This window comes from Microtus ochrogaster, chromosome 8 (genome assembly GCF_000317375.1).
Source record: "Microtus ochrogaster isolate Prairie Vole_2 chromosome 8, MicOch1.0, whole genome shotgun sequence".
Taxonomy (NCBI): Eukaryota; Metazoa; Chordata; class Mammalia; order Rodentia; family Cricetidae; genus Microtus; species Microtus ochrogaster.
The window spans coordinates 23,858,358-23,883,002 of record NC_022015.1 but is presented as its reverse complement, the minus strand read 5'-3'; the positions used below and the strand labels follow the sequence as shown (position 1 = coordinate 23,883,002).

At 47.9% G+C, this 24,645-nt stretch overlaps 2 protein-coding genes across 2 annotated transcripts in view; one reads left to right on the top strand and one right to left on the bottom strand.

Annotated features, from left to right (window-relative positions):
• Positions 1 to 3,627: 3,627 nt before the first annotated feature.
• C8H10orf120 (chromosome 8 C10orf120 homolog) lies at positions 3,628 to 6,145 on the top strand. The gene is made up of 3 exons (XM_005351381.2): positions 3,628 to 3,824; positions 3,969 to 4,044; positions 5,390 to 6,145. Exons 1-3 carry the CDS (start codon positions 3,628 to 3,630, stop codon positions 6,143 to 6,145), a joined length of 1,029 nt encoding a protein of 342 aa, XP_005351438.1.
• Positions 6,146 to 12,294: 6,149 nt separating this feature from the next.
• LOC101989468 (deleted in malignant brain tumors 1 protein) overlaps positions 12,295 to 24,645 on the bottom strand; it is a 56,563-nt gene continuing 44,212 nt past the window's right edge. Inside the window, exons 18-23 of the mRNA XM_026781314.1 lie at positions 23,893 to 24,043; positions 22,634 to 22,842; positions 22,066 to 22,250; positions 17,336 to 17,724; positions 14,843 to 15,114; positions 12,295 to 12,778 (exon numbers count right to left, since the gene is read on the bottom strand). Of these exons, the coding sequence (XP_026637115.1) occupies positions 12,612 to 12,778; positions 14,843 to 15,114; positions 17,336 to 17,724; positions 22,066 to 22,250; positions 22,634 to 22,842; positions 23,893 to 24,043 (1,373 nt within the window). The 3' untranslated portion in view covers positions 12,295 to 12,611. The remainder of the gene's footprint in view (positions 12,779 to 14,842; positions 15,115 to 17,335; positions 17,725 to 22,065; positions 22,251 to 22,633; positions 22,843 to 23,892; positions 24,044 to 24,645) is intronic.

The window sequence follows — 24,645 nt, the reverse complement described above, 5'->3', positions numbered from 1 at the left end:
ACTGGGAGGGCAGGCTTTGAGAGTTAAACGACCCCACTGCTTCCTGCTTGCATTTGGAGATGTGATCTCATGGCTTCCTGATACCATGGGCACTGCCTGTTGTCACGTCCACCCATGATGGACTCTTACCCTCTGGGACCACAAACTGAAACAAACTCTTTCTGCTGTGAAGTGCCCTGGTCATGGTGTTGTGTCACAGACAGCAACAGAGAAGTAACTAAGTGTCCAAGTAGATAGTGTCTGCCCTGCTGAAAGCCAGGTCATTTCGAAGACAGCTCTGGCCTTATTTTTCAGGTGACATGACAGGACTGTCAAGACCTTCACATGCAGTACAAAACCCAAGAGAAGGTTCCCCAGAGACGGCAAGAGGCAGTATGAAAGAGAGCCAATTGCGTGCAGTTCTCCCTTCTTTCACATTCCCTGCTATCACTCCCAGCAGTATCTTAACATTAACACCATGGGACTACTTACACCAGAGACATGGTAAGTGCTGCCCCTCCACCAGCCCAGGGGTGGAGTTGTCAAATCATGTATAAAACAACCTGCTAGCTAAAACAGAATTTTCAATAAAAAATGAACTATTTCCTATGATAAGGAAGTGGGATATTTCTGAAACTAAACTTTGATGGATGTCCTGGATTTTAATTGTCAAACACAACAACTTTACTCACTCAGAGAGCCACAGTTAGCAGGTGTGTGCTACCTCGCACCATTCTGTAGTACGTCTTTGCACAAACATTCAACTAATCCATTAGGGCTTTAATATCAGACATCTAGTAACATATTTAGGGGAGCATAACGGTTCTTAAAAAATGTTCATTTATTAATTGTGATGGTTGGAGGTAGCTGTCAGCTTGACCAAACGAGGAATTGCCTGGGATATGGGCCTCTTCGCATGTGGGGGTGTGTCGAGGTAGGAAAACATGCTCTATCGCAACAGTTTGGGAACGGAGTCAAGGGAATTCTGTGGGCTTGTGAGAACACTCCAGGAGAACAGGACACAGTCTTGTAACCACATTTTCTTCAAAACACCAAATTGTTCTTGGGATGCATTTTCACGCTCCTTCCAGGTGCTGCAGATAGGAGTTTCCTTCGGGTTACTCATGGCTACTTGCTACTGTTACCCTGTTAAATGTTTAACTCTGTGGGAAACATGTTTTTGCCTCACACTGCTCGTCTTTATTATTGTACACAGCTTGAACCCAAGTGAACTGTACCCATGTGAACCCTCTGAACTCTCAGACGACAATTGTCTGCTGCTCTGAGTGAAGATGACCATTGCGTGAGACTGCAGTCTGCCTCATTTAGCAGCTCCATTTTCCCAGGTCCCACGACCTCTGCAGCAGTGACACCACCCACCATGGCTGTCACCATTCCTTGGGTGGGATCCTGGACTGCTTAGCTGGAGAGAGGGAGCTGAGCAACACACTTGCATTCACTGGCTCTCTTCTTGATGACTCTGGGTGTGATTTGCCCAGTGCTTCAAGCTCCTGCTGCCTTGCTTCTCCACCATGATAGATTGTTGTAATTTTTAAAAATAAAAACAGTGCAAGAGAGAAAGACGCCATGTGACAGAGCACAAGTGGAGGGGTTTTTTACTGGGGGAAATTGAATGAGAAAAGAGGGGAGAGGAGAGGGAAAACCAGCCTCTTGGGGCAGGAGTACAGAAGAGAGGAGAGAAAGAAAGAGAGATAGAGAGACAGAGACAGAGAGACAGAGAAAGAGAGCTGGGAGGTGGGCAGGGCCCTTTTAAAGGGGGACTTGGTGAATGTGTGTAGGAGGTGCTCTTGGTGGTTGCAGTTGAGGACACAGCCTGTCTGAACCCCAAGGGCAGGCCAGTACAGATGCCCGAATGCTAAGAGACTGTACCTCGAATTATGAGCTAAAACAAAGCCTTTTTCCCTTAAGCCGCTTTAATCAGGGTATTTCATCATAGTCATGGGGAAAAAAAAACAAAGATGCTAGCCCTAATTTGAAGATGAAGGCCTGCCATATTAGTTCCCTTACTCTAGGAACCCATGTGTCTTAGTCAGGGCTACTAATGTTATGATGAAATGTCACAGCCAAAGGCAAGATGGGGAGCAAAGTGTTTATTCCGTTTACACTTCCACATCACTGTTCACCACGAACAGAAGTCAGGACAGGAACTCAAACAGGGCAGGAACCTGGAGGCAGGAGCTGAGGCCATGGAGGGGTGCTGCTTACTGGCTTGCTCCTGGGCGCTTGCTCAGTCTGCTTTCTTATAGAATTCAGGACCGCCAGCCCAGGGATGACACTAACCACAATGGGTTCAACCCTTCCCTACCAATTATTAATTAAGAAAATGCCCTAACAGGCTAGCCTACAGACTGATTTCATAAAGGCATTTTCTCAACTGAGGCTCCCTACTCCCAGATGACTCTAGCTTGTATCAAATTGATATAAAACTAGCCAGCATTGTGTCTGCCTATACTTCAGGAAATCCCTGTGCTCTGTGGTGGATCTCAGCAGCACAAGAAACCAAGAGAAGAATATATTAGTTATTTTCCTATTGGTGTGATAAAACCCATGGCGAAGACGACTTCCAGGAGGAACGGTTCTCATTACTGCAGCAAAGCACACGACAGAAGAAACTCAAGGCAAGTAATGAGAAGAGTGATTGGCATAAGCTGTAAGATCCTACCAGAGGGAGCCAGAGTCCAGGACGGTGGCTTGTAGGGACCACTGTGGATGCAGAGATGAGAATCCTTTATCTTGCTCATAAGCACACATACTTTACAGCCATTACAAAAATAACTTGGAAATACAAAAGGCAGTTAATAAATTATAGTGTTACTGATTATCCTAGAGTTTATGACATGTGTATGAGTGTGAGTATCTTCCTACTTTGGATAGGTGACAATTTCTTATACAGCATAAGGAAAGAATTAACCATAAAGGGAAATATCAATAATTAGAGTACACCTGGCATAAACATAGGGACTTCCATCCACCAAAAGACACTTCTAAGAAACTGAAAAGGTAGGGCTGGATAGTTCATTGGTTAAGAATACTTGTTACTCTTGCAGAAGAGGAGACCGGTTCTGCTTCTTGAATCCACATGACAGCTCACAGCCAACCATAACTTCATTCCAGGGGATCTGATGCCTTCTCCTGGCTTCTGCAGGCACTGTGTGCGTGTGACACCCATGCATACACTCTGACACACATGCAAATACATAAAATAAAAAACAAAGGTGTATAAAAATAAAAAAGCATGTGTAAAATGTTTGATAGAAAGGTGTAGGAGTAATTTGTAATTTACTTGACCAAAATATGGAAATAATTTTGTTATATAGTTATTAAGAAAAAAAACAGCACCTCAAAAACCACCTTAAGTAGTCATTGATGCAAAGTCTTCATCCTGTTAGAGGCGAGGAGTTGCGCTGCCACCCAGCCACACTCTGTCCAGTCTCTTCCTGGGCTCGAGCCTGCTCCAGAGTGACAGTGTTTCACCCTAACAGTCACTCAACAGACTTCACAATAAGGCCTTGGCAAAGCCAGTTATGACATGGTAAGTGCTCTTGGCTGTCCCTTAAGAGTCCATTAAACTGTGTAGGACACAAACTCCAGGCAGTAACACCTTCTGCCCTAACCTATTGCCAGAGTATGATTAAAGAGTGGGAAAATCGCTTTCAGAGGCTTAGAAGCCAGAGAGCTGGACATCTGAAGGCCCAGGAAGGGACCACTGCTGAGGGAGAGCAAGATAACAGAAAGCCATCCAAGACCTCCAGTGTCAACCACCCCTTGATAGTTCAAGATTTCCCATACCACAAAGAGGACCTCTGTACGGCATCACCTCTGGGGTGAGTATGGCTTGGGTACCCAGCCCTTTCCTAGGTGTCCTCAGCCTAGTTAATGTAGAACCACCACCCGCCAGTTTCTCACCACGGGAAAACACTAGAAAGAACCTTTCGAGAGCTCTAACTCATTGCCCCCCTGCCTTCCAGGATATGGACGGCATTCTACAAATCAGATCCACGCATCGCCCTCGGAAAATACTCCCCAATGGAACAAGAGATCCAAGTAAGTGCTCTCAAGTTTGCATGGGCAAAGTCCCTCTGGAGTCTGCCTGTGGAGATAGGAGGAATCCCAGGGTTCAAAATCTACAAGAGCTAGTTCCAGGATAGGCTCCAAAGTTACAGTGAAACCCTGTCTCACAAAAAAAAAAACAAAAATAAACCACCGATCACAGACGTTTCCACAATAGCTCCTGTTGGCTGTGTCTACTGATGGGTTTCACTCTCTGAACATCCCAACCAGGAGTACAGCCATACTGTACCGGAAAAGTAGCTCCGAGGGTGAGTACCCTGGCTGTGCAGACGTGAAGACCTGAATCCTTAACACCTATGTAAAAAGGTCAGACATGACTGCATGTGCTGTGACCCTAGCACTGGAGAACAGAGACAGGCAGACCCTGGGAGATCGCTGGCCGGCCAACCTAAACAAAATGGCGACTTCTAGTTCTGTGAGAGACGGTTTCTCAAAGGACTGTGAAAGGAAGTGATAGGTGAAGACATCTAATGTCTTTTTCTGCTCTCTGAATGCACATGCACCCTCCCCCTATAAGTCAGCAACATACGCATACTCAAACAGAAAACATACCGAAAACCACAAATATAACTGTGATACTAGATTATGAGACTGTTGTTTCTTAAGGACTCCCCTGGCACTATGTTGGACTTTGAGTGTAACGTGTCCCCCACATGTTTATGTCTTTCAACACATGACTTCCAGTTTGTGGCACAGTTTCGAGAGGTTATGGAGCTTTAAGGGGGTGATGTCTAATGGTTGAGGAAGGGCGGAGGTCATGGGTCCCTGAGGATGGGCCTTCTGGGTTTTGCCTGGCCTTTGTTCCTATCCTGATCCTCTGAGAGGTGGGCAAGCTGCTCCATGTCCCCACCACCATGGAGCCATCTGCCACCGTGCCTTCCCTACCATGATGGGTTGTGTTCTCTCAAACTGTGAGCCAGAGCCAGTGCTTCTCCTTTGAATTCCTTCTCAGGTGTTTAGTCACCTTGATAAGAACATATCACACACAACAGGCATGCACACGCATGTACATACGCATGCACGCACGCACGCACACGTGCACACACACACACGCTAGTCTCACATACATTTTCTTTTGAGACTTCACAGTAATCTTCATAAGGTCAATAAAATGATTCTAAATCCATAGTGGATGGAAGGAAAGCCAGGCTTTGCACCCAGACCTATTTGATCCCCAGTGTCTACCCTCTTTCTCATTTATATGAATTCAGTGCTCTTAGCAGTGGAGGGAGAACCAGCCGCAAGCTAATTTTCTTTCCACGAGGGCTGCCTATCCCTAGGTGCTGAGATTTTCTAACCATCTGTGTTCTATTTCCAGCATCTTGGTGGCGTGCACACTATAGCAGCCAGGAGATTTTTGTCAGACCAACACAAGAAAGAATGGAAGATGCTGAAGGAACTACAGGCAAAGTCTTCGGACTACAAAAAGGCGACAGAATATAGAAGAGAGTCCTCTTCTCTGTGCTCTGTGTGTGGACCCCCGGAGAAAATATGGACAGCAAAGGTGGTTCTGCCTGCAGAGGAGTTCAAGATCCCCCACCGAGAGATGACAGACATCAACAAGCACATTAAAAGGATGCAGCTGGCACGAGCCCTGAAGGGTAAGCAGTTTTCTCCATACATTGAAAGGCTCTGGAGCGCCGCATTGCGGTCCGGAGCGGAACTGGGTTCCACCGCCACAGACAAATCCAGTGAAGAAGGGGATAACTGCAACAGGGATAGTTCTGATAAAGTCAGCCAGGAGGAGAAAGGGGAGGCAGAGCTCAAACCCACCAAAACACGAGAAATTACGATGGACGTCATTTTCAAGTCAGAAGAACCCAAGGGGTGTTTGATACGCCATCGGAACGCCCGGAAGACTTTCCTCCCTAAAAAGAGACGGGAGCGGCACATCACGGGCCTGACGAACAGAAACCTCTTCCCCATCAGTGGCTTTCCTGGAGACCTGATGCTCATGAACCAGGACTTTATATCACGGGGCATTCACCCGAGTGACGCCATTAAGATGTACTGGCTGCCGGAAGAAGATTCCTGCAAATTGCACAAACACAGGACCGTCCGCTCCCGATACTGAAGCCCCCAGTCCCGAGCGTGCGCAAGAGTCCTGCTCTGCGTTTCTCCTGCACACCGTGTCCCCAGGTCCCTCCTCCCTGCCCTTCTCCTGAGCTCCTAGGCTTCTCCTGCTCTGCCTCCATGGTGTCTCCAAGATGAGATCCTATTGCTGAAACTTCCTTGTTTCCAGCAACTCTTGAGTCTAGCCCCCACGTCACCACTATCATAAGATCTACATTATGGGCCTGTCCCGGCTGGGCAGGCTGTTTTCTTGATCCTGCGCAGTCACTGAAAAACTGAAGCTGCCCACCAAACACTGAGTCTGGGCACTAGGAAAAAACCCAGATGTGACAGGAAATAGATTCTCAGCCTTCTCCAAGGGATCTCCTGGCTCACCCTGAGCCTTGAGCATAGATAGGAACTTCAACTTTGGAGGGGGAGGGGGACAGGTAGCTAGAGCAAATAAAGGGGTTTCCCTTCAATGACAAAACTCTGATGTTTCCTGCATGTGTGCCGATGTACCACATATGTGCCTGGTGCATGGAGGCCAGAAGAGAATATTGGGAGGATGCCTTCTTTATGGGTGTGTGTACATGCCAATGTGTGCACGGAGAACTCAGCCTGGCAGCTTGGAGATACGCGTGAGATACTGCTGAAATCTGTCTCCTCATCTTGAGTGACACTGGCCAAGCTGAAGCTTCTGGGGGTGCTACCAGGTCCCTTGGGTGGTCTAGAAAAGGAGAGTAAAGTGACAAGTTCCCATTTGCCTTTCTCAACAAGGCCCTGGGAACCAGTGGCTCCTTCTTTTTCTGTCCTGAAAGTCTCCAAGGAAGAATAACTAGTTGACCATGGTCCAGCATGGCTGGAGGAGGTTCCAGCCCTCTCTAATATATGGGCCTCACACCTGGAAGGTGAGGCAGTCTAGGAATCTCGGGACAGGCTAGTAGCTGAGACTAAAGGCTTGCCGGCCTTCACTAGATTTCAGTGGCAGAAGCAGGGCCAGCCCCCACTTCCCTGACTGGTTTATGCAAGAACTCTGGGAATGTCACTCTAGGCCATGTGTAACAGCGGAGATCTAGGAGCCCTTGGGCAACCCCTTGGGAGTGGGGCAGTTCAAATGGACAGACATGCAGCTCCGTGTATTACAAATCCCACTAGGACCCTCCTGGCTCATTCCCAGGGCAGTGCCCATGGTGACAAAGTGTTTGCTACAAGCCCTTGAGGAACAGTCCACAATGCAGCACTCCAAAGGGTTATAGGTAATGCTCTCTCACTGGGCACACATCCAGTAGGATCCAGAACATGTGTCCACAAGCAAGCTTAGACATGAGTATTCATAGCTGTTTGCTTATGGTAGCCTCAAAGTGGGGATACCCGAAATGCCCCTCTGATGATGGGTGGCAAAAGGAAAGTGGTAAGGGTCGTGCAATAAAGTACTTTTCAGGCGTGTGAAGGATTGGAAACTGATCAAGATCCGAGCATGAATATAGAAATGGCATGCTAAGTGAATGAAACCAGTCATGGAAGACCACACACTTTCTGCTTCTACTTATGTGTGATGCCCGTAAGAATTCTCTCTGCACGGAAGCCCCGCCCAACCCTTTCCTGCCTAGCTATAGGTCCTTCAGCTTTTTATTAGACCACCTTGGGCAGGCAAGGTGAAACAGCTGCAGCACATCTTTACATAACTAAACAAAAATACAGCAGAAACAAAAGGAACACATCTCTACACAGTTAAAGTGATAGTCCACAGCATAAACAAATGTAACACATCTTTGCCTAGTTAAAATAATATTCCACAACACATGGCAGTGGCTGCCTGGGGAGACAAAAAGGACTGTGTTTTCTAGAAACACCCAGAAATTGAAGATTTGATTCTTCTCGGCAAGAATGCCTGGATTAGCCTCGGTTTCTGAGGATTTCTGTGCCCCACATCTTTGTCCTGACCACACTGTTTCTAAAACTGTCCTTAAACAGACTCATGCATCTCCCCTGTGGGTCTTTCCTCCACTTCCCTATAAAACTTGAGACATCTATCTGCCCAAACCTGCCGACAGCCTCCACCCCTGTCTGGTCTCTGTGCTGATCCGAGGCTGCCCTCCCTCCCCTCTCGGTGGCCTCACTTTCATTCCACAAAGATGAGTGGAAGATTTGAAGGGTGTGTTATAGGTAGCCTCCTCTACATGGTCCCCTCTCTGGATCGAGAACTCCAGTTTGTCCAGTTAGCCATTCTTATCCCCTATCCCACTAGTCCATGCGCCCAAACTGAGTCCAGCCCTGCTTGGAAGCTAGCCCAAGAGCAATGGAGAGAAGGAATAAGTGATGGCCAGGCATGAATGGGATAAACACTGAACAATGACTCAGAGTCAAGTGTGGTGCAGAGGCAGGTGAGAAGAGCTGCTCGCCACTTGCTGCCTACCAAGAGGGAGGGCAGCTCTTAAAGCAGGCAGAGCAAGGCCAGGGCAGGGAGGAACACCAGGCATCTACCTGCTGTCAGTCTGCCACCGTTGTGTGTTGTTTCAGAAGTTGATCCCCGTCCTCCTTTACACCCACCGGAGACTGGCTTTCTGAGACCTACCACTGCAAGGGCTCTGCCTGTCTCTTAGAGAGTAAAAAGAACACAGTCTTCTACCTGCTGGCACCCCAAGTTGAGACTTTCTCAGCTTGTTCACTCTTGGAGTTGCTACAGAGCTTGGGCAAAAAGTCACAAAGCACCTTTCAGGTCTCTCTGACAAAATATAGTAGATGATAGATAGATAGATAGATAGATAGATAGATAGATAGATAGATAGATAGATAGATAGATAGATAGATAAACAGATAGATGATAGATAGATGATATAGATACATACATACATAAATTGATAGATGGGTGGATTAGATAGATAGATAGATAGATAGATAGATAGATAGATAGATAGATAGATAGATAGACCGATAGACAGATAGATAGATATGGGAGAGGGAGGTGGAGATTAGTGCTAGTTGGTATTTACCAAAATCTCCGCAGCAGTCACAGCTGCCAAAAAGTAACAATAATCAGAGGGAAGCATGCAAAATATTTCACTTGAAGAACATCCATCCTGAAGGTTTACGTGAAATTATTCCTAATGTTTTCCCTGACTTTAAACTCCACCACTTCAGCCTTCAAAAATCCAACCAACCATAAAGAACCAAAAGACACAGCTCAGATCACTGGACCATGTATTAGCAACCACAGCGACAACTCCATTCTCCATGGCAACAAATAACCACAATGCCATTCTGCGTGATTATTGCTAATCTTTGATACAAACTCAGAAATCCAGGTGATGTTGACCCAAATGTCCTAAAGACTTCCTTCTCGGGGAAGATATCCATATTCCTACATAGATTAACCCACGCTGTGGTTGTACTTCTGTTTCCCCTGAGTACTCTGAAGTAATTGTAACATGAAGAGCACATGGCGTAAGACACGTGTGTAAACCCAAATGCATCCTTCCACTTCAATAAGCCTGTTACCCACCATTTGGTGAATCCTCTTCCCAGCAAGGGGCACAGCTTTTAGCTTTTAAATCAGCTATTATCGTGAAAGCCTTTTCCGTTGCAGCGTCTAACAATCCAACGCACCGCCTATTAGAGGTTGTTTCGGTTATTTTTGATATTCTGTGGAGAGTGTGAGGTACCCTTTCCTGCATAGAGGGGAAATTTCCCCTCTTTGAACCTGAAATGCTTTCAAAGAGGAGAGATATTGCCTTTCAAGAGGAATAAAGCTGCCCTCGTCTTAAGAGCCGTGATGGTCTCCAAAGACTCCTAATGCGGAGAAAAGCATTAGCCACTCACATGTCCACCTTAATGAGTCCTTAGCTCATAGCTGGCCAAGGTAAATGTCACACACTTAGGAATTATTTTTCTTTGTTAAAAAAAAAAAAGTCCGTCTGATCTCCACACTGTCCTTCCTATCTCCGCTGATCCTGCACAACACGCGTGTGGGATGTACATACCTCTTATTACCGTTCTCGAGGTTAACACAAATCACACCTATATTTCTACTGAAGCTAGGGGACAATTACAAGCAAGTTGATAGACTAGGACATTCTTACCTCTTCTTTCCTCCCATAGAAACAACCTGGTAACCATTAAGAATTGAGTCTGAACGCTTTCCCTCAGACTAATGTGGCCCCCCTGCTGGCGGGGTTATAGGACCGGGTTTACGGGAGTGGGCCACTAGAGCAGGTCCTTTGTCCTAGTCAGTAACTATTGCTGTGGTGAAACACCATGACCAAAAGCAACTTGGGGAGGAAAGGGTTTAATTGGCTCTTAGGCTAGAGTCTGTTATCTAGGAGAACTGAGGCAGGATCCAAGAGGCACGAACCGAAGAAGAGGCCAGGGAGGAACACTCCTAATTGACTTTCCCCTGGCCGCTTAGCCTGCTCTCTTATATAGCCCAGGACCAGCTGCCTGGGATTGGCACCGCCCACAATAGACTGGGCCCTCCTATATCAATCATTAATAAAGAAAATGCCCCAATTCTAATTGAGGCATTTTCTCAGTTAAGGTTTCCTCTTCCCAGATGACCCCGGCTTGTGTCCAGTTAACAAAAAACAAACCAAGACAGAAGGTTCGGACCCATGGTGCAGAGTGGTAGGCACACTAGGTGAAGTTGGACACATTATACCAGTGGGGATAAGCTGGAACCAGTTGACCCCTGATACCCCAAGAGTCTGACAACTTGAAATTCGTAAACTTCCTTGGGGAAGTAAGAGTTGGCTGGGCCGTTCTCCTGGAGTCTTTCTGGGAAGTCTGGGATCGGTCTAGGGACTAGAGATTCACAGACAGGCTCAGCTAAAGGAAGAAAAAGGCTTCTTCGGGTGGACGTGGCAGCTGCCTCTAAACCCAGAACTTGAGAAGGGGAAGACAGAGCAAGCTGGCGTGCTAGACTAGCAAAAGTGGGATGCTCCAGGTTCAGTGTGAGCCCCTATCTCAATAAAGTGAGAAGCTATCAGGAAAGACACCCAATGTCAACTTTGGGTGCACACACAGGGCGGGGTCGGACCATACCCATTTGCACACACCATTCGTACAGGAAAGGAGGGAGAGAGGGAGGCCCAGTAACGAGATGGCACTAATGTTGAGCTGCAGCGCCCTCTAGCCTCCACAACTGGGATGGCTAAAGGGTTATGGAGAGCTGTCTGCCTGAAAGGGACTGGATGGCAAGCTCCAACCCAGAAAGATGCATGACACAGCTCAAAACAGATTTGATATTTCCTGTTCTTTTACCCACCATGTGCCTGTCATTTGTTCAACTTGGAGTTCTATGAAGGTTCACATCTGTTCAGATCTAGCCCAGACTGGAGTCTACAGTTTGCCCACACAGAGTGATCTGTCAGGACTTTCTCCAATGTCCCCGGGCTTGGACATGATTATGGGTGATGAAGGCCAGGAGAATGAAAACTGACAAGATATGCCCTGGCCTCCTAGCTCCTCTGCATGCTGGAAGGGCTCATGGGTCCATCCGCACCCCACCCACTGCTGCTGAAACACGCACAGTAGGTGACGGGCATGTCTCACCATCTCTGGTCAGAGCTGGTAGCTGTGGCTGAATCACTGCTGGGCTTCTCTGGCCCTCTGTCCTAGGGGTCTCACCTAACTCTAGCAACGTGTTCATAGTCGGGATCATCCCAGCAGCCGCTGGTTGGGGCCTGAGCCCGGCTCCTGGCATTGGCATTGCCAGCCAGCACAGTACCTAGGGGCGTGGGGCCCACCATCTGCGTCACTAATTCACTGCCTTCTTGGAACCCATTACATCCCTTTATCTTCTGTGATGACCAGTCACGCTTCTCCCCGGAGATTTTCTGCAAACAGGACTCCTGTCCTAGGCATCTGTACCCTCCTCCGAGCCCTTCCCATCCCATAGCTCTGAACGTTGCGTCATGAATGGAAAGGCGAAGAGTCTAGGAGGACTGAAGATGATCATCCTCTTGAAGGTTCTGGAAGCCTTGAAGCAGAGTCCCTTCACCTTTCAGCATTTCTGTTGCCGTGTCCCCACAGCTGTCTGACGTGAGGGAAGCCCAGCATGTGGGGTCAACCTCTACAGACAATAACTAAGCAGACACTTGCCTTGAAAAAGAGTCTTTATTTAGTTTGCCTCATTATGAGGACAGACTGAGATTGATTGACACTACAGGTTGAGAAAGTTGGCTATAAAATGGGGAAGGGGAACTAGCTAGAGAAATCACTGCTGCTCCAGTGTTTGGCTCCTAGGTGGTGGGGGGGGGGTGTCGACAGTGGTCTCATTCTGCTATGTCCTTCCCAGCCTTCAGCCTGTAGACCCTGGGGGAACTTGGGCCCCATCTTTCTCCTCTGCCGTCTCAACATACTTTGCCATGCATTCATGCTAAGGGAAAACCTAGCCGCAGTGTATCCGGGTGCAAAGCATCACAGGCTCATTGCTTCTGTCTTTTCCAGGAATCTGGGCATGTGGAACCAATGCCTGGGTGCGCTTTGCTTCACATCTTAGTGCTTGGAGGTTGGCCACGGGCACCGCGTGTCTTCCTTCCCAGCGTGAAGGCAGCCACAGCTAGGACCACGGCCAGGAAGATTCCACCAAAGATGGCAGCAGTGGGATAGGCCGCCTGGGAGTTAACTGGCTTCTCCACATCCTTCACTGCCAAGTCTGTGGAAGAAAAGAGAATGTGGTGATGGAGAAGGATAGGGCACAGACCAGAGAATGGCAGAGAAGACAAGGAACTGGATGGTTCTTATCAGAACTTTTGGGTGGAGACGGAGAAGGAAATGGGAGAAGGGGAAACCGAGGCTAGCCTCCACGAAGCAGCTGAGTGTTGGACTAGAGAGATTTACACACCATTGTCTTGCCAGCGAGGGGAGTTAGGGTAGGGTCTTTGCAGGACTCAGACCCGGGCTTTGGGAGAACATTCTGGATTGGGTCTGTAGATGAGAGTTGTGGCATTTAAGCCAGTTGCAAAATGGTGACAAAACCCCAGGCGAAGGGAATGAGGGACCCGAGCTACAGTGGTGACTGCAGGCATACAGGGAAAACAGACATTGGGCACCACCTGCCTCTTCACTTTGCTCATTCTCCTTTTCTACAAAGTCCCACCCCAATGGAAGTGCCAGCTATGCACAAGGTCTGCTCTGACCACACCTGTTTTTCCATTTGTTTGTTTGGTTGGTTTTGGTTTTGCCTCCTGCCATACCATAAGCCTTTGGTAAGTATTTAATAAATGAATGAATAAGAATCTGCAGTCAGCTTGCTGTAGGGACCAGCCTACTATGGGGCATGAGGACAGGAAGCTATCACAGATGGTTCCCAGAGGGTGATTGATGGTGTTGCCCTGATCTAGGGGTAGGTTTGTGACAATATAATAAACCCATTTCTGCCCCTGTCACCCTACCTGATGCCAGCCTGGGTCAAGAAGCCCTAGGACTCCTACCATGGGCGTCTCCTAGTCAATGCCCACAACAAACAGCATAGCAGAAATCACACCCTACCACTTGGTCTAGATGGGGAGTAAAATGTCTCACTTAGTGCCAGACCCGCCCCCCACACACACACACCGGAAGTCAAAATCAGTTCATGCTGCCTGTATGTTCATGCCCCACCCAGCTGGCGAATTCAAAACACCTGTTACTCCCTGATACGTGAAGAGTCTAGGAATCGAATATAGAAATAAAGGGTCCAAGAATATAGAAATATAAAATTGTAAGCCCAAACATGTTTTAGAGAAAAATAACCTTTAGCAAAAGGTTATAGCAAAAATAACAAAAACCTGTTAACCTTTAGCAAACACTTTCTGCCTTCAGAGCAGCCATCCTGGCAGCCACTGTGCACAAAGGTAAACCTTTAACAATTGTCTTCCGCCTCCCAGCTTCCCAGCTAGTCAGGTCCTGCAGACAAAGGTTAGCTTCTAACTATTGCCTCTAAGTGCAATATTCTGCTTGTATTCCCTCAAGTTTTAACTGTCCCCTATGTGACTCTACCCTCTGTCTTACATTCTTTCAGGAACAGTGAAAAGTGGCTGTTTAGGCCACAGACTTTCACAAACACTCTAAGTTAACATCCTATAACCAAAAGTTGTAAAACTTAAAATGTACTGTGACTTTAAACCTGGCCTCAAGGCTGTAAAAGCTCTTTGACCCACACCTGATTGTTTTTACTGTTAAAAAGAGGCCCAACACAAGCCCCTGTTGCCACTGTTTTGAAATCACCTGCAAGCTGGTTGTTGTCCCAGCTGCTGGTAAGCTTTTGAGCCCCAGGGTGATTTTTTAATATTTTTCTTTTTCTAAATAAAGTTTGCTTCTGGTTTAATAGACTACAGAGGTCTGTCCCCATTTTTTGTGCTCTCTCAGTGCCAACAATGAAGAATAATATTCCTGTTAATTATGTTAACAGCAAAAACTGTAGTACATTCATTGCTTTACATTCATTCAGTGCTTTACACCAGACAAGGACCAACGTGATTTAAGGAGCATTGTTTTAGTAAGCCCTCTTAATAGTCTTAGAAGACATTATTATAGATAAGGATTCTGGGAGCTCCAGACCACAACTCTCTTGCCTAGGACCTATGTGTAACCGTGAGCCTTGGGGAAAGGCCGTGAGTAGGCCTAATTCGTTGACTGGTGTGCAGTTTGAGTTGGCCGATAACACAAACAAAAATATCCCAAATCGACCAGAATCAAGGATCCCAGTAGAAGATTGGATCTGAGAGTAACCACTTACCCAGGCTCCTCTTATTTTTGTCAGGGGATTGCAACTGGATGGGTCCCAGGACAACGTCCACCTTTTCTTGGTAGGAGCCGACATCTCTCTTGGACCTCACCACACAGCCTCTCTGGCACCGGGAAGAGAAATCATATGCTCTGCACACCACCAGTTTACACTTCAGATACACCGAGGGGAAGCGGTTCAAGAAGTGGAAGGAACTGAATTTGAAGCGGGCAATGCGTGGCGACGGTGAAGAGTAGCGTTGGTAAGTTTCATCTCTCACGCATCTGGAAGTAAAAAAAGGAACCAGTTAGCCTGCTGAGGCTTGGTCTCCCCTTTATGCCCTTGTTCTCTGCAGTCATCCTGCAACCTGGGCTTCCAGCGCCACCACACACTCATTGTGAGGGGTGCCAATAAGTCCTAGCAGCCCAGCAGACCATCTGGTGTGACAAGCTCAGTACAGTCAGGTAACCAGGGAAGCTCAAGTATGGAATCCAAGAAAAGCCAGAGGCAGATCAGGAAAGGAGATGGTCCCTTCTTCCCTTTTCTGGTCACTGGGCTTCGAACGGTGACATTCAGATGTAGGCTGAACATTTTCCATGCTCCCTGACCCTTGTCTCCTAGGGCCCTAGGGCCTCTCTGCTGAGCTCACACACACACACACACACACACACACACACACACACACACACACAAAACCTGGCCTGCCCCTGGGCAACTGCACAGCCATGTTGGCAGTTCTCTCTAGGACTGGAACTCCTATATCCAGCACTTCCTCTTCCCTTGGGCACCTTGTCTCTGCTGGCGAGTGAAGGAATCTGTCAGCCAATCGACGTAAGGAATATCACTGAGAAGAAGATGACACTGTCTACAGGGGACAATCCATGTGCATCTATAATAGTGAAGCTTAAGTGATGGGCGAGAGAGAAGTGAGGAACACTGGCCTGGCCTTTAGAATAGAATGCTTCTTAGGAGGACTGTCCCAGGGCAGCCTGGCTGTCCCGCAAGATTAGTTCTGTGTCCATTTACCATCTTCCTCCTTCCTCCCAGAGCTTCCTTCTTGCTTTTCCCCTCAACTTAACAGCCCTGAAATACCCAGAATTCTTTTCTGTACTGCAGCCCTATTAGTATTCCAAGGGAAAGGGTATTTGGAGGTTTGTGCAGAGGAGGAGCATTTGGGGAAGAATTGGGTAGAAGCAGGGCTAGAGGTGGGGGAACACTACATAGGTCAGAACTTAGTGGCCCAGGCCCACCAGTCAGTTTATTTTTAGGGGCCCCTACATGGATGATGTGGTTGAGAGCCAGGGTGCAACTAGTGAGTCGCTATGCTCGAGGCCCAGTTGTCATCACAAATGGCATTGCCGCATATATGGCAGACTGTCACCATAGTCAAGGACTACTTGTTCATAGGTGAGCCATTCATGTTAGCCACCTCACTCCACTCATACACTGCTTGGTTACTACGGAGAGCAAACGGGGTCTGGGTAAGTTTCTTCCTGTATTTGCTGTGTTTCCAAGGGGACAGTTCCAACCTGAACCCATTATACAGACTGTGCGAGAAGATGCCCGTTCTCTGCTTATTGAATTGATATTCATGTTCAAAGAGTTCCTAGGATGTGAGGCTGTCTTTGACATCTCGGGTTGGTATGAGGTTTAAGACCACTGCCCAGCCACTTACTACCAGCCCTCCTTACCTTGACACTATGGCTTCCCATCAGAGGCAATGGCTACTCCAGTGTCTTGGCTTCTAAGCCAAGAGGTGCCATTCCCACCAGCAGAGATTACACAGTGGGGGCCAGACTCGCACACCCAACATGTCAGACCTCCTCCAAGAGTGCAGAAGCATCACACCTTCCCTAAAGAGCCTCCTCCAGGGACACTGGAGCAGATGAGCCCAGTGCAACCAATCTGGTCTCCACTGAGTCAACCTCAACATGTCCTGAACCATAATGGAGAAGTGGCATTCCTAGTGGACAGAGAGTGTGAGGGCCTTTGGTGCAGTGACCTTCTAGGTCACCTGCTGGCTATGAGGTGCTCTCTGGGTCCGTCATCCTTTCTCATTTAGCCTTCCCAACATCTAATCCTTGCCACCATCTCCCACTGGCTTGCGGTACAGAAACTGATGCAAAGATCTGTGTACTTTAGTTTGGGTCTTCTCTCAAATCAATGTGTTTCCCATGTCATGTTCATGTTCTAACCCTAAGGCTAGAGTTTATAAACGTCAGTTTATCGCCATCCAGTTGAGTGACCATTGGTGACTCATTCCTCTCTTCCCACATGCTAACAGGACATGGTGCCTAATAACCTGTCCTCTTAATCAGGAATGGAACCCAGGAAACAGCATGAGGGGTCCTCAAAAGGCAAAAAGCCACATGTAGAAAACTATCTTAGCTGGAACCCCTGGCAAACTCAGCTAGCCAAAAACATGCAGTCCCCGAGTGGTTTTTGGCTACTTGTGTATGAGTTATAAGGCAAAAATTTGCAACTGTCCCATCCACAAGTCCTTACCCACTCCGGATGAGATCATATGTCAAAGATGAGAAGTCATTAGGGTATGGTGAAGCCACACAGGTGTCCACAAACAAGGCCAGGGAGGAATCAGGATGGAGGATTTCAGCCTGAAGGTACAAGTTCTGGTCCAGATCCACGTAGTATGGGCTGCTGGTCACTGGATACAGGAAGGAGGAGGATGTATAAAAGGAGATGTTCACATCGAAATTGCCGTACTGGACTTCTTGGATCTCGACGGTGTTGTTGGTGATGTAGACGGTGTTGACCCAGGTGTTCTGAAGCATCTTGCAGCTCACATGGATGTGGAGGTCCTTCTTCCTCTTGATGATGCCATTCGAAACCGCCGCTTTGAGGAAGTTGGAGTAGTTGATGGTCTCGTTGTCAGTCTAGCAGAGGGAAGCAGAGCAGGTCAGTCCCTGCTGCTCTGGGTTCGAGTGCGAGAGAAAGGGCTCAGAGGGACTCTCGTGGAATCACACAGAGGTGGCACCTGTCTGCCTTGTGGCTGCTGATACCTAGGATGGATGTCAGCTTAACCAGCCAGATGTCCCCCACACCCCCTCATTCTCTAGCACATGGTGGCGCAGGCCATGATAATCTGTACTTGTTGCTCTTCCTTGTGGCAAAATGGGGATGTCTGCACAGCCCTTGATCTGCAGTGTCTCTGACCAAGCTCAGACTCCGTGGTTCAGGAATCAGAGCAGGATGTACTGAGTCTATTTTCGCTGTCACTGGGTTCTCAGAGCAATTGGTTTCATACTCATGAGAGGGTCCTGGTATTATCAGAGTAGAATGTTTTCTATTTTGAGTGACTGGTGGCTTCTTCAGTGTGGTGATGGACACAGTGGAAGCCAGGAGCCACGAGAACCACAGTTACAATTGAAGCAGGTCTTGACCCCTGAGGATGAGACTTCCCAGAACCTCAGGTGAGCAACTAAATAATGCCATTCCTGCTTCAACTCATTGTACTATAGAGCTATTTACCACTGTGATTTTTCACTGAGCAGTTACTCATAAGGAAGCCATTGGCTAGTGCCATGTAATGTGTCTACTATCTCTGAGAGCTGTTGTGCCAGGAACCTTACGCCTGGGGCTTGTGAGCATCTTAAGGAAAGGGTGATGTCTAAACATGTCTCTCTCTGTTCTCTTGGTATAGCAACAGCAGCAATAGCATCTGAAAGGATCTATGAAACAATTGAAAGGAATGAAGCCAGTGGTCCGGAAGTACTTTAATAGAGGGTGTGGCAAGAAGGCAGAGAACTAATGGCCAAGAGGAAACCCATGGACAGTGATTCCTGGAAGCACCATGTTGGTGACTGTCTGGCTCCAAGTAAGGAAAGCACAGTGACACCTTCACCAGACTGGGGCTGTGAGCTCTTCACAGCCTGGGTGCTGCGATGCACTTCTCCCAGTACCGTGCCAGGAGCCCTGCATGCCATATGGGCTGGAGAATTCTACCATGGTGACACGGACAGTGTCAGGAATTTAAAGCAACTGTGCTCTTAACAGTGGGGAAAAAGGCAGGGCATGGCAGGCCCGAGTAGACATAAACAGACAGACAGACAGACAGACAGACAGACAGACAGACAGAGACAGAGAAAGAGAGCTTTCCACTATAGTCATGTGAACTGTGAAGGGTGAAATTCTATCTTAACTGATTGGGACCTGCAAAAGCCCCCTTGTGTTTCCAGCACTTCTACAGCTTAAATATTATTTTCTTTCACAATAGAGAGCCTTCCCCTTTTTGTCTATTGTTGAGAACTCTATTTTGCATATGTTCCTTTCAGAAAACATTACCATGAGATAAGAGCTTTTGGAAAACCTCTTTGACCCTCTGCTCATCTTTTCTAATCTGGTCTCTCTCACCTCAGAGCCTAGGGCAGGGCCAGTCTGTGTGGCAGAGCACATCAGAGCCTGCTCTCCAGACCCAGGTCTGGGGAAGAACCTGCAGAAGTGACTCCATGCTCTTCATGACGTAAGCAGAAGCACATTGTATTTCTCCTCTAAATTCTCTAACCAGATGAAACATTTGTATTCTGGGACCAATGGTGTTATAAACCACAGGGGTCTTTCAAACTCTGGATAACATGCGTGTAGTCACAAAGTCCATGTTCTCCTCTTTGACAGGGCTCCATTCGGAACCTGCCCTGAACAGCAAACACAGAGCGTGACCTTACTTCCTGCTCTGAGGGAGCCATCCTAACTCTAGATTAAAACTCCTGCTTAGGCCTCTACCCAGGGAGAAAGGCAGCCAAAGTGACAGAAAGTCCTGGACATGAGTCAACTACGCTCTCAGAGAGACCTGGGCTCTCACTGCCCTAGAATGCCTTTTTCTGGGAGAAAGCTCATCTATTCCATGATGCCAGCCAATAGCAGGTGTGGCCGGCTGGCCAAGTCATGAACAACTCCCGCTACAGAGCACACGGACTCCACAGCTCATGAGCTGGTAGCCCTGGGCACGGGGCTCAGCTTCTCTAAGTCTTTATCTCCTGTGAGTAAGTGGAGGATCACATCCTGGGACTTTTAAATCTCCGGTAGAAGTCTTAGTTCTGTGCCTGGCATACATAATAGCTGTTGGCACTACTATAAAGTCTTGGGCTCCGTACCAGGACACCAAGGATGGCAAAGACTAATAAAACTATCCCTGCCTCTAAAGCATTCAGTTGGGCAGGTGATGCGGCTGTTTCAAAAGAGGAGAAACCGGATTGCAGCACGTGCTACCCAGGTTCACTCAAGTCAAAAGAGGCAGGGCTGGCAGGCTGTTGAGATGCCTGTAGCCATCTATGAAGCACCACCAGTGAGCTGCTGAGATAAACGATCCTCCAGGCTCCACATCTGGAAAAAGGATCAGTAGTCGCCTTGGGTGGGCTGACTCTCAAGCAGCAAGTTTACAGAGCAAAATACAAAAACTGGGTCAAAGAAGCCACCTCCTTGGCCTGGTTGATACGCATTCCTCCCCCAAGGAGCTTGTCTCACTCACCAAATTCCTCTCAGAGGGAACTCTTGGGTGTAGAGTCTTACCAAGAGATCTGGGTGATCAGGCCCTCACACACAACCATATGTGGCCAAGACCCATCTGGTAGACTAAGGTTCTGCTTCCTCTCTGGGGTAACTGCGTATCGGAGGACTGAGAAGGAGTTCCTCCTTAGTACTACACCCAGGGCCTAACATGTAGAAAATGTTTATCCTGGGTCTGGTGCATGAACATGACCCTGAAAATGCACAGGTATCTGAATGTGCATGTCCTGTATATTCATCGGTAGTAAGACACGCCCCTTTGCCATGGTCTGAGCATCTCCATCCCGCCTCCAAAGTCACATCCTCCAACCTAGAAACAGGTTACCCACGATGGCCTTTTACCCATTGCACAGGCATTCCCTTTTGCTAAATTTAGTATGAATGGACATCTCTAATAGTAATATACATATCTCTTTTTTATTTTTTTACAAGACACTTCTGTGTCTGGCTCCTGTTCCTCAGCAGAATGTTTCTTAGATCTGTGACTTCTGAAGTCAGTCCTGCCCCCATCTGGGACTAAGTGGCCTTGGGCAATGGACTTGACCTCTCTTAACTCAGTCTCCTCACTTTAAAGTGGGATGGCAATACAAAAATACTTAAGAATTTAGCATGGCGGTGCAAGTCTTTAATCCCAGCACTCAACAAGCAGAGGTCGGCAGATCTCTCGAAGTTCAAAGCCAGTCTGCTCTACAGAACCAGCAAGAACTACTTGGTGTACTTGTTTCAAAAAAAAATAATAAGATAAAAAAAGATTTGGGGAGTGTGGCCCAGACTCATCACGGCATCTTCCACTGATAGGGTGACAATGGTCCCAGTCTGCCCATGACTGGTGTCTGAGTTATGGAATAGTCTGTGCTAAAATCTGCCTGGTCTCAGGCATACTCAGACAGGTAACCAATCTGTTAGTCATGTCCAACACTGAGGGAGGTACACGCTTCTGTAAGTCTACACGCAGTAGCCCAGGATGAATTCTGTAGATGACATTGTCACGGTACAAGGTCACAAGGCTGGCTGCCCCTGCTGTTGGCCACTCCAGAAATGGCAACTGTGGCAACCAAATGAGTGTGAAACATGGCAGTGCCTTGGCCTCCTCAGAGCCATGGCCATGTGTTTGTTGCTGTAGAACTCAGGAAAGTAGTGTGTTTGCATCTTTGACTTAGGGCACTTCTGCTTCTTTCTCCCATCCCAAAAGAAACTGTAGAAGCCCCAGATACTACAAAATCCATCCTGGGATGTGTGTGAGTGGAATCCTGCTGGATGCTCTCTCTGCTGGCCACACTGTGGAAATGCTTGGCTTCCCCCTTTGGCTCCTCATCCCTCCTATCTGGAAGCAGCTGTGGCTACCATACTACCATACCAAAGGCCCCGTCTCTCTTCACATGAATCATGTTCTGATTATACCACAGCCATAACTTCTAAATCCCCAGGGTTCTAGACGCACTACATATAACATTGTAATAAATCACGCTCAGGGCTGGTGGGATGGCTCAGTGGGTAACAGCACTTGTGGCCAAGGCTAACAGGTTTAATTCTATTCCCAGGGCTCACATGGTACCAGCTCCCATAAGTTGTCTTTTGACCTCCACATGCATGCAAACACTTGCTAACACACACACACACACACACACACACACACAGAGAGAGAGAGAGAGAGAGAGAAAATTTTTGAAAAAAGAAAGCATGCTCAATGAAGTGGGTGGTGCCAGGCTTACCTGTTTGGTAGTGCCACAGCCCGTGTAGGGAATTGTGAATATGACCTGCCTCTGTGTTATCTGGGACCGACACTGGTAGCTTGAATTCCAACCAGGAATGACAAGCTCTCCGGCAGAATAGCCCATGGACTGAAGGTAGCTCCTGCTCACACTGGCTCGCATGTGATTTGACAAACAGAGGAGACCTGAAGGACAGAGCAGAGGGTGCCCTGAGTCAGGATTCCAAACCCCATGACCTTCATAAGGGTCTTTTCCAAGGTACACAGTTGGAGACGGCTGACGCACAGGGTCCACACATGAGAAGATGCTCACAACAGAGTCACTTGCTGTTGAGAGCACCACCTTATACCTTCTTATTCTTTGCCACCACACTAAGTCCCGTATAACTCTCAACGGTGCTAGCCCTTGACCCTCTTCTGTATGTCCAGAGTCCCAAGACTCACTGCACACAGCCTCTCTCAATAGGTTATAACTTTTCTATGCTATAATCTCAGGACAGTGCAGAAGCAGAAGGCTCTCAGGGATGTCCCCAGTCCCAACACGCCTTTGCCGTGACAAGGGAACTTACTGGTGATGTTATTGGCAAAGTCCGAGTAGTACTCGGCCTGGAACCCTCTCCGGGTAATAATGTGGTCACTGATGAAGCGCACTGACATGAAGTTGGATGTGGACGTGAACGAGCCCAGGGCCCCATCACAAACGCGAGCGATGAGAGGAGAGCTGTGGTGGGGGCCGTCGAAAATCTCAATGTAGTCGTAGCTGCAGCCCCCCTCAAGCCTGAAGACACAAAACAAGCAGTTACGTCTCTACTGTCCAGACTTGGATGAGGACTCAGGCCTCACGGAAACACGGGCCAAGGTCATTATTTGAAAGAACAGATGAGTTCCTTAAACCCAGGGCAATTCATCCTGCCAAGACCACCATGCCTTGTCTTCAAAATGCCATCTAAGGTTACTTGTATGAGGTCTGCAGTCCCTCTCCCTGAGAAAGGCCACCAGAGAACACCTTGATTGGTCCCTTCAAAGTGCTCCCAGAATAAAACAACTACCAATGGATGCAGCGTGACAGAGATGACTGGTCAAAGAAAGAACACGGGACCTCCCTCATGCTCAGGTTTCTCATCTGCTAAGAAGAACGCAGTGCACTACACATACTGAAGAGAGGTCCAAATGGGTGTCCGTGTAGGAAAAAAAAAAATAATTCCTGAAAAGTCCCAAGCAGTGGGCCTCATCGCTGGGGTGATAGAGAATACAGGTCCCAGTTTTTTGGCCAGTTGAGCCACTTGCCTCCCAGATGAAGTGTATGTTACTAGGCTTTTGGAGACACCCCCTCCACCCAAGGACATTTTTGTTTGTCAGTATATGAGTGGCCAGAACTTTACATAAGCGTTGGTAAGGCGAGCACCCTGGCTCCTGAGGACTCGCAGAAAGGATGGGGTCGATGAGGAAAGGGCTGCCCTGAACAGGTGTGCTTGTATATTGTGCTCCCAAGACTAGCATTGCCCGGCCACAAATCTCCCTCCCACTGCAAACAGTTCCCAGCATTCCCACGTTTGCCGGTGACCCCCTGATGAGCAAAATGAGCAAAGTAAGCATTCTAACCCTTCTTTTGGCTGAGGCTTAGGAGAGTGGCATCCCATGGCCGTGCATTAAATGCAGGACAACACTGGAACTTCAAGTCAGAAGGTTTTCAAATTCCTGTGCTCTTGCTCCCACTTCATCCTCCAAGCCTGCTCTCCATATCAAAACTAGAGCCCTTATTTTAAATATCTTGACTATCGTTTCCCTGAATTTTTCTCCCTAACATCTGCTCTGCACCCACACTTACTGCACATCTCTGAAGACCAGAGTCACACGGTAGTTGTTCGGGACCTCAATGTTCCACACACATCTGGCATTGTTAGGATAGTTCGCAGGGTAGAATGGACTGGAAAAGTTCCCAAAAGGTTGGGTCAGGAAACCTCCGCAGGTATAGTTGACTGGAAGGAAAGAGTGGAAATGTTGGTGACCCCAGAACACAGCACATGGCTGTCTGGCAGGAGGAGGAATATTTGACACAGTATCCAAGGGAGGAGCCCCAATCACAGCCAGCCTAGTCCTGGCACATGCACTGAAGCCTAGGGGCCTGTTCGTGTGTGTGTGTGTGTGTGTGTGTGTGTGTGTGTGATGTAATATTCATTGGTAGTTGGGTGTGTTTTGAGGCAAAGTCTCCCCTTGAAACTGGAGTCCACTGGTTAAGCTAGTAAACCCTTGCTTTCACTGATGACAGACAATGGTAGGGAATAGGCCACTTGAACCTGTGCAGGGTTCATGGACTCTGGATACAAAGGGATTCTTAGCCCCTATCTCGGGGGTTTTTTCAAGGATGTTTGGATTTGCTGGTGAGGGTCTGGACCTCTCTGATGAATAGAGACATCTAGAGCAAGGATCATGGCTCTACAGCTATGTCTACCTATTCTGATTCATGGAGTCCAGGGCTACAACCATCTTGCAGAGATAGCATTATGGTTTAGATGGGAAATGCCCACCAACAAGCTCACTACTGAAGACTTGGAGACCAACTCTTGAATTCAGTCCTGTG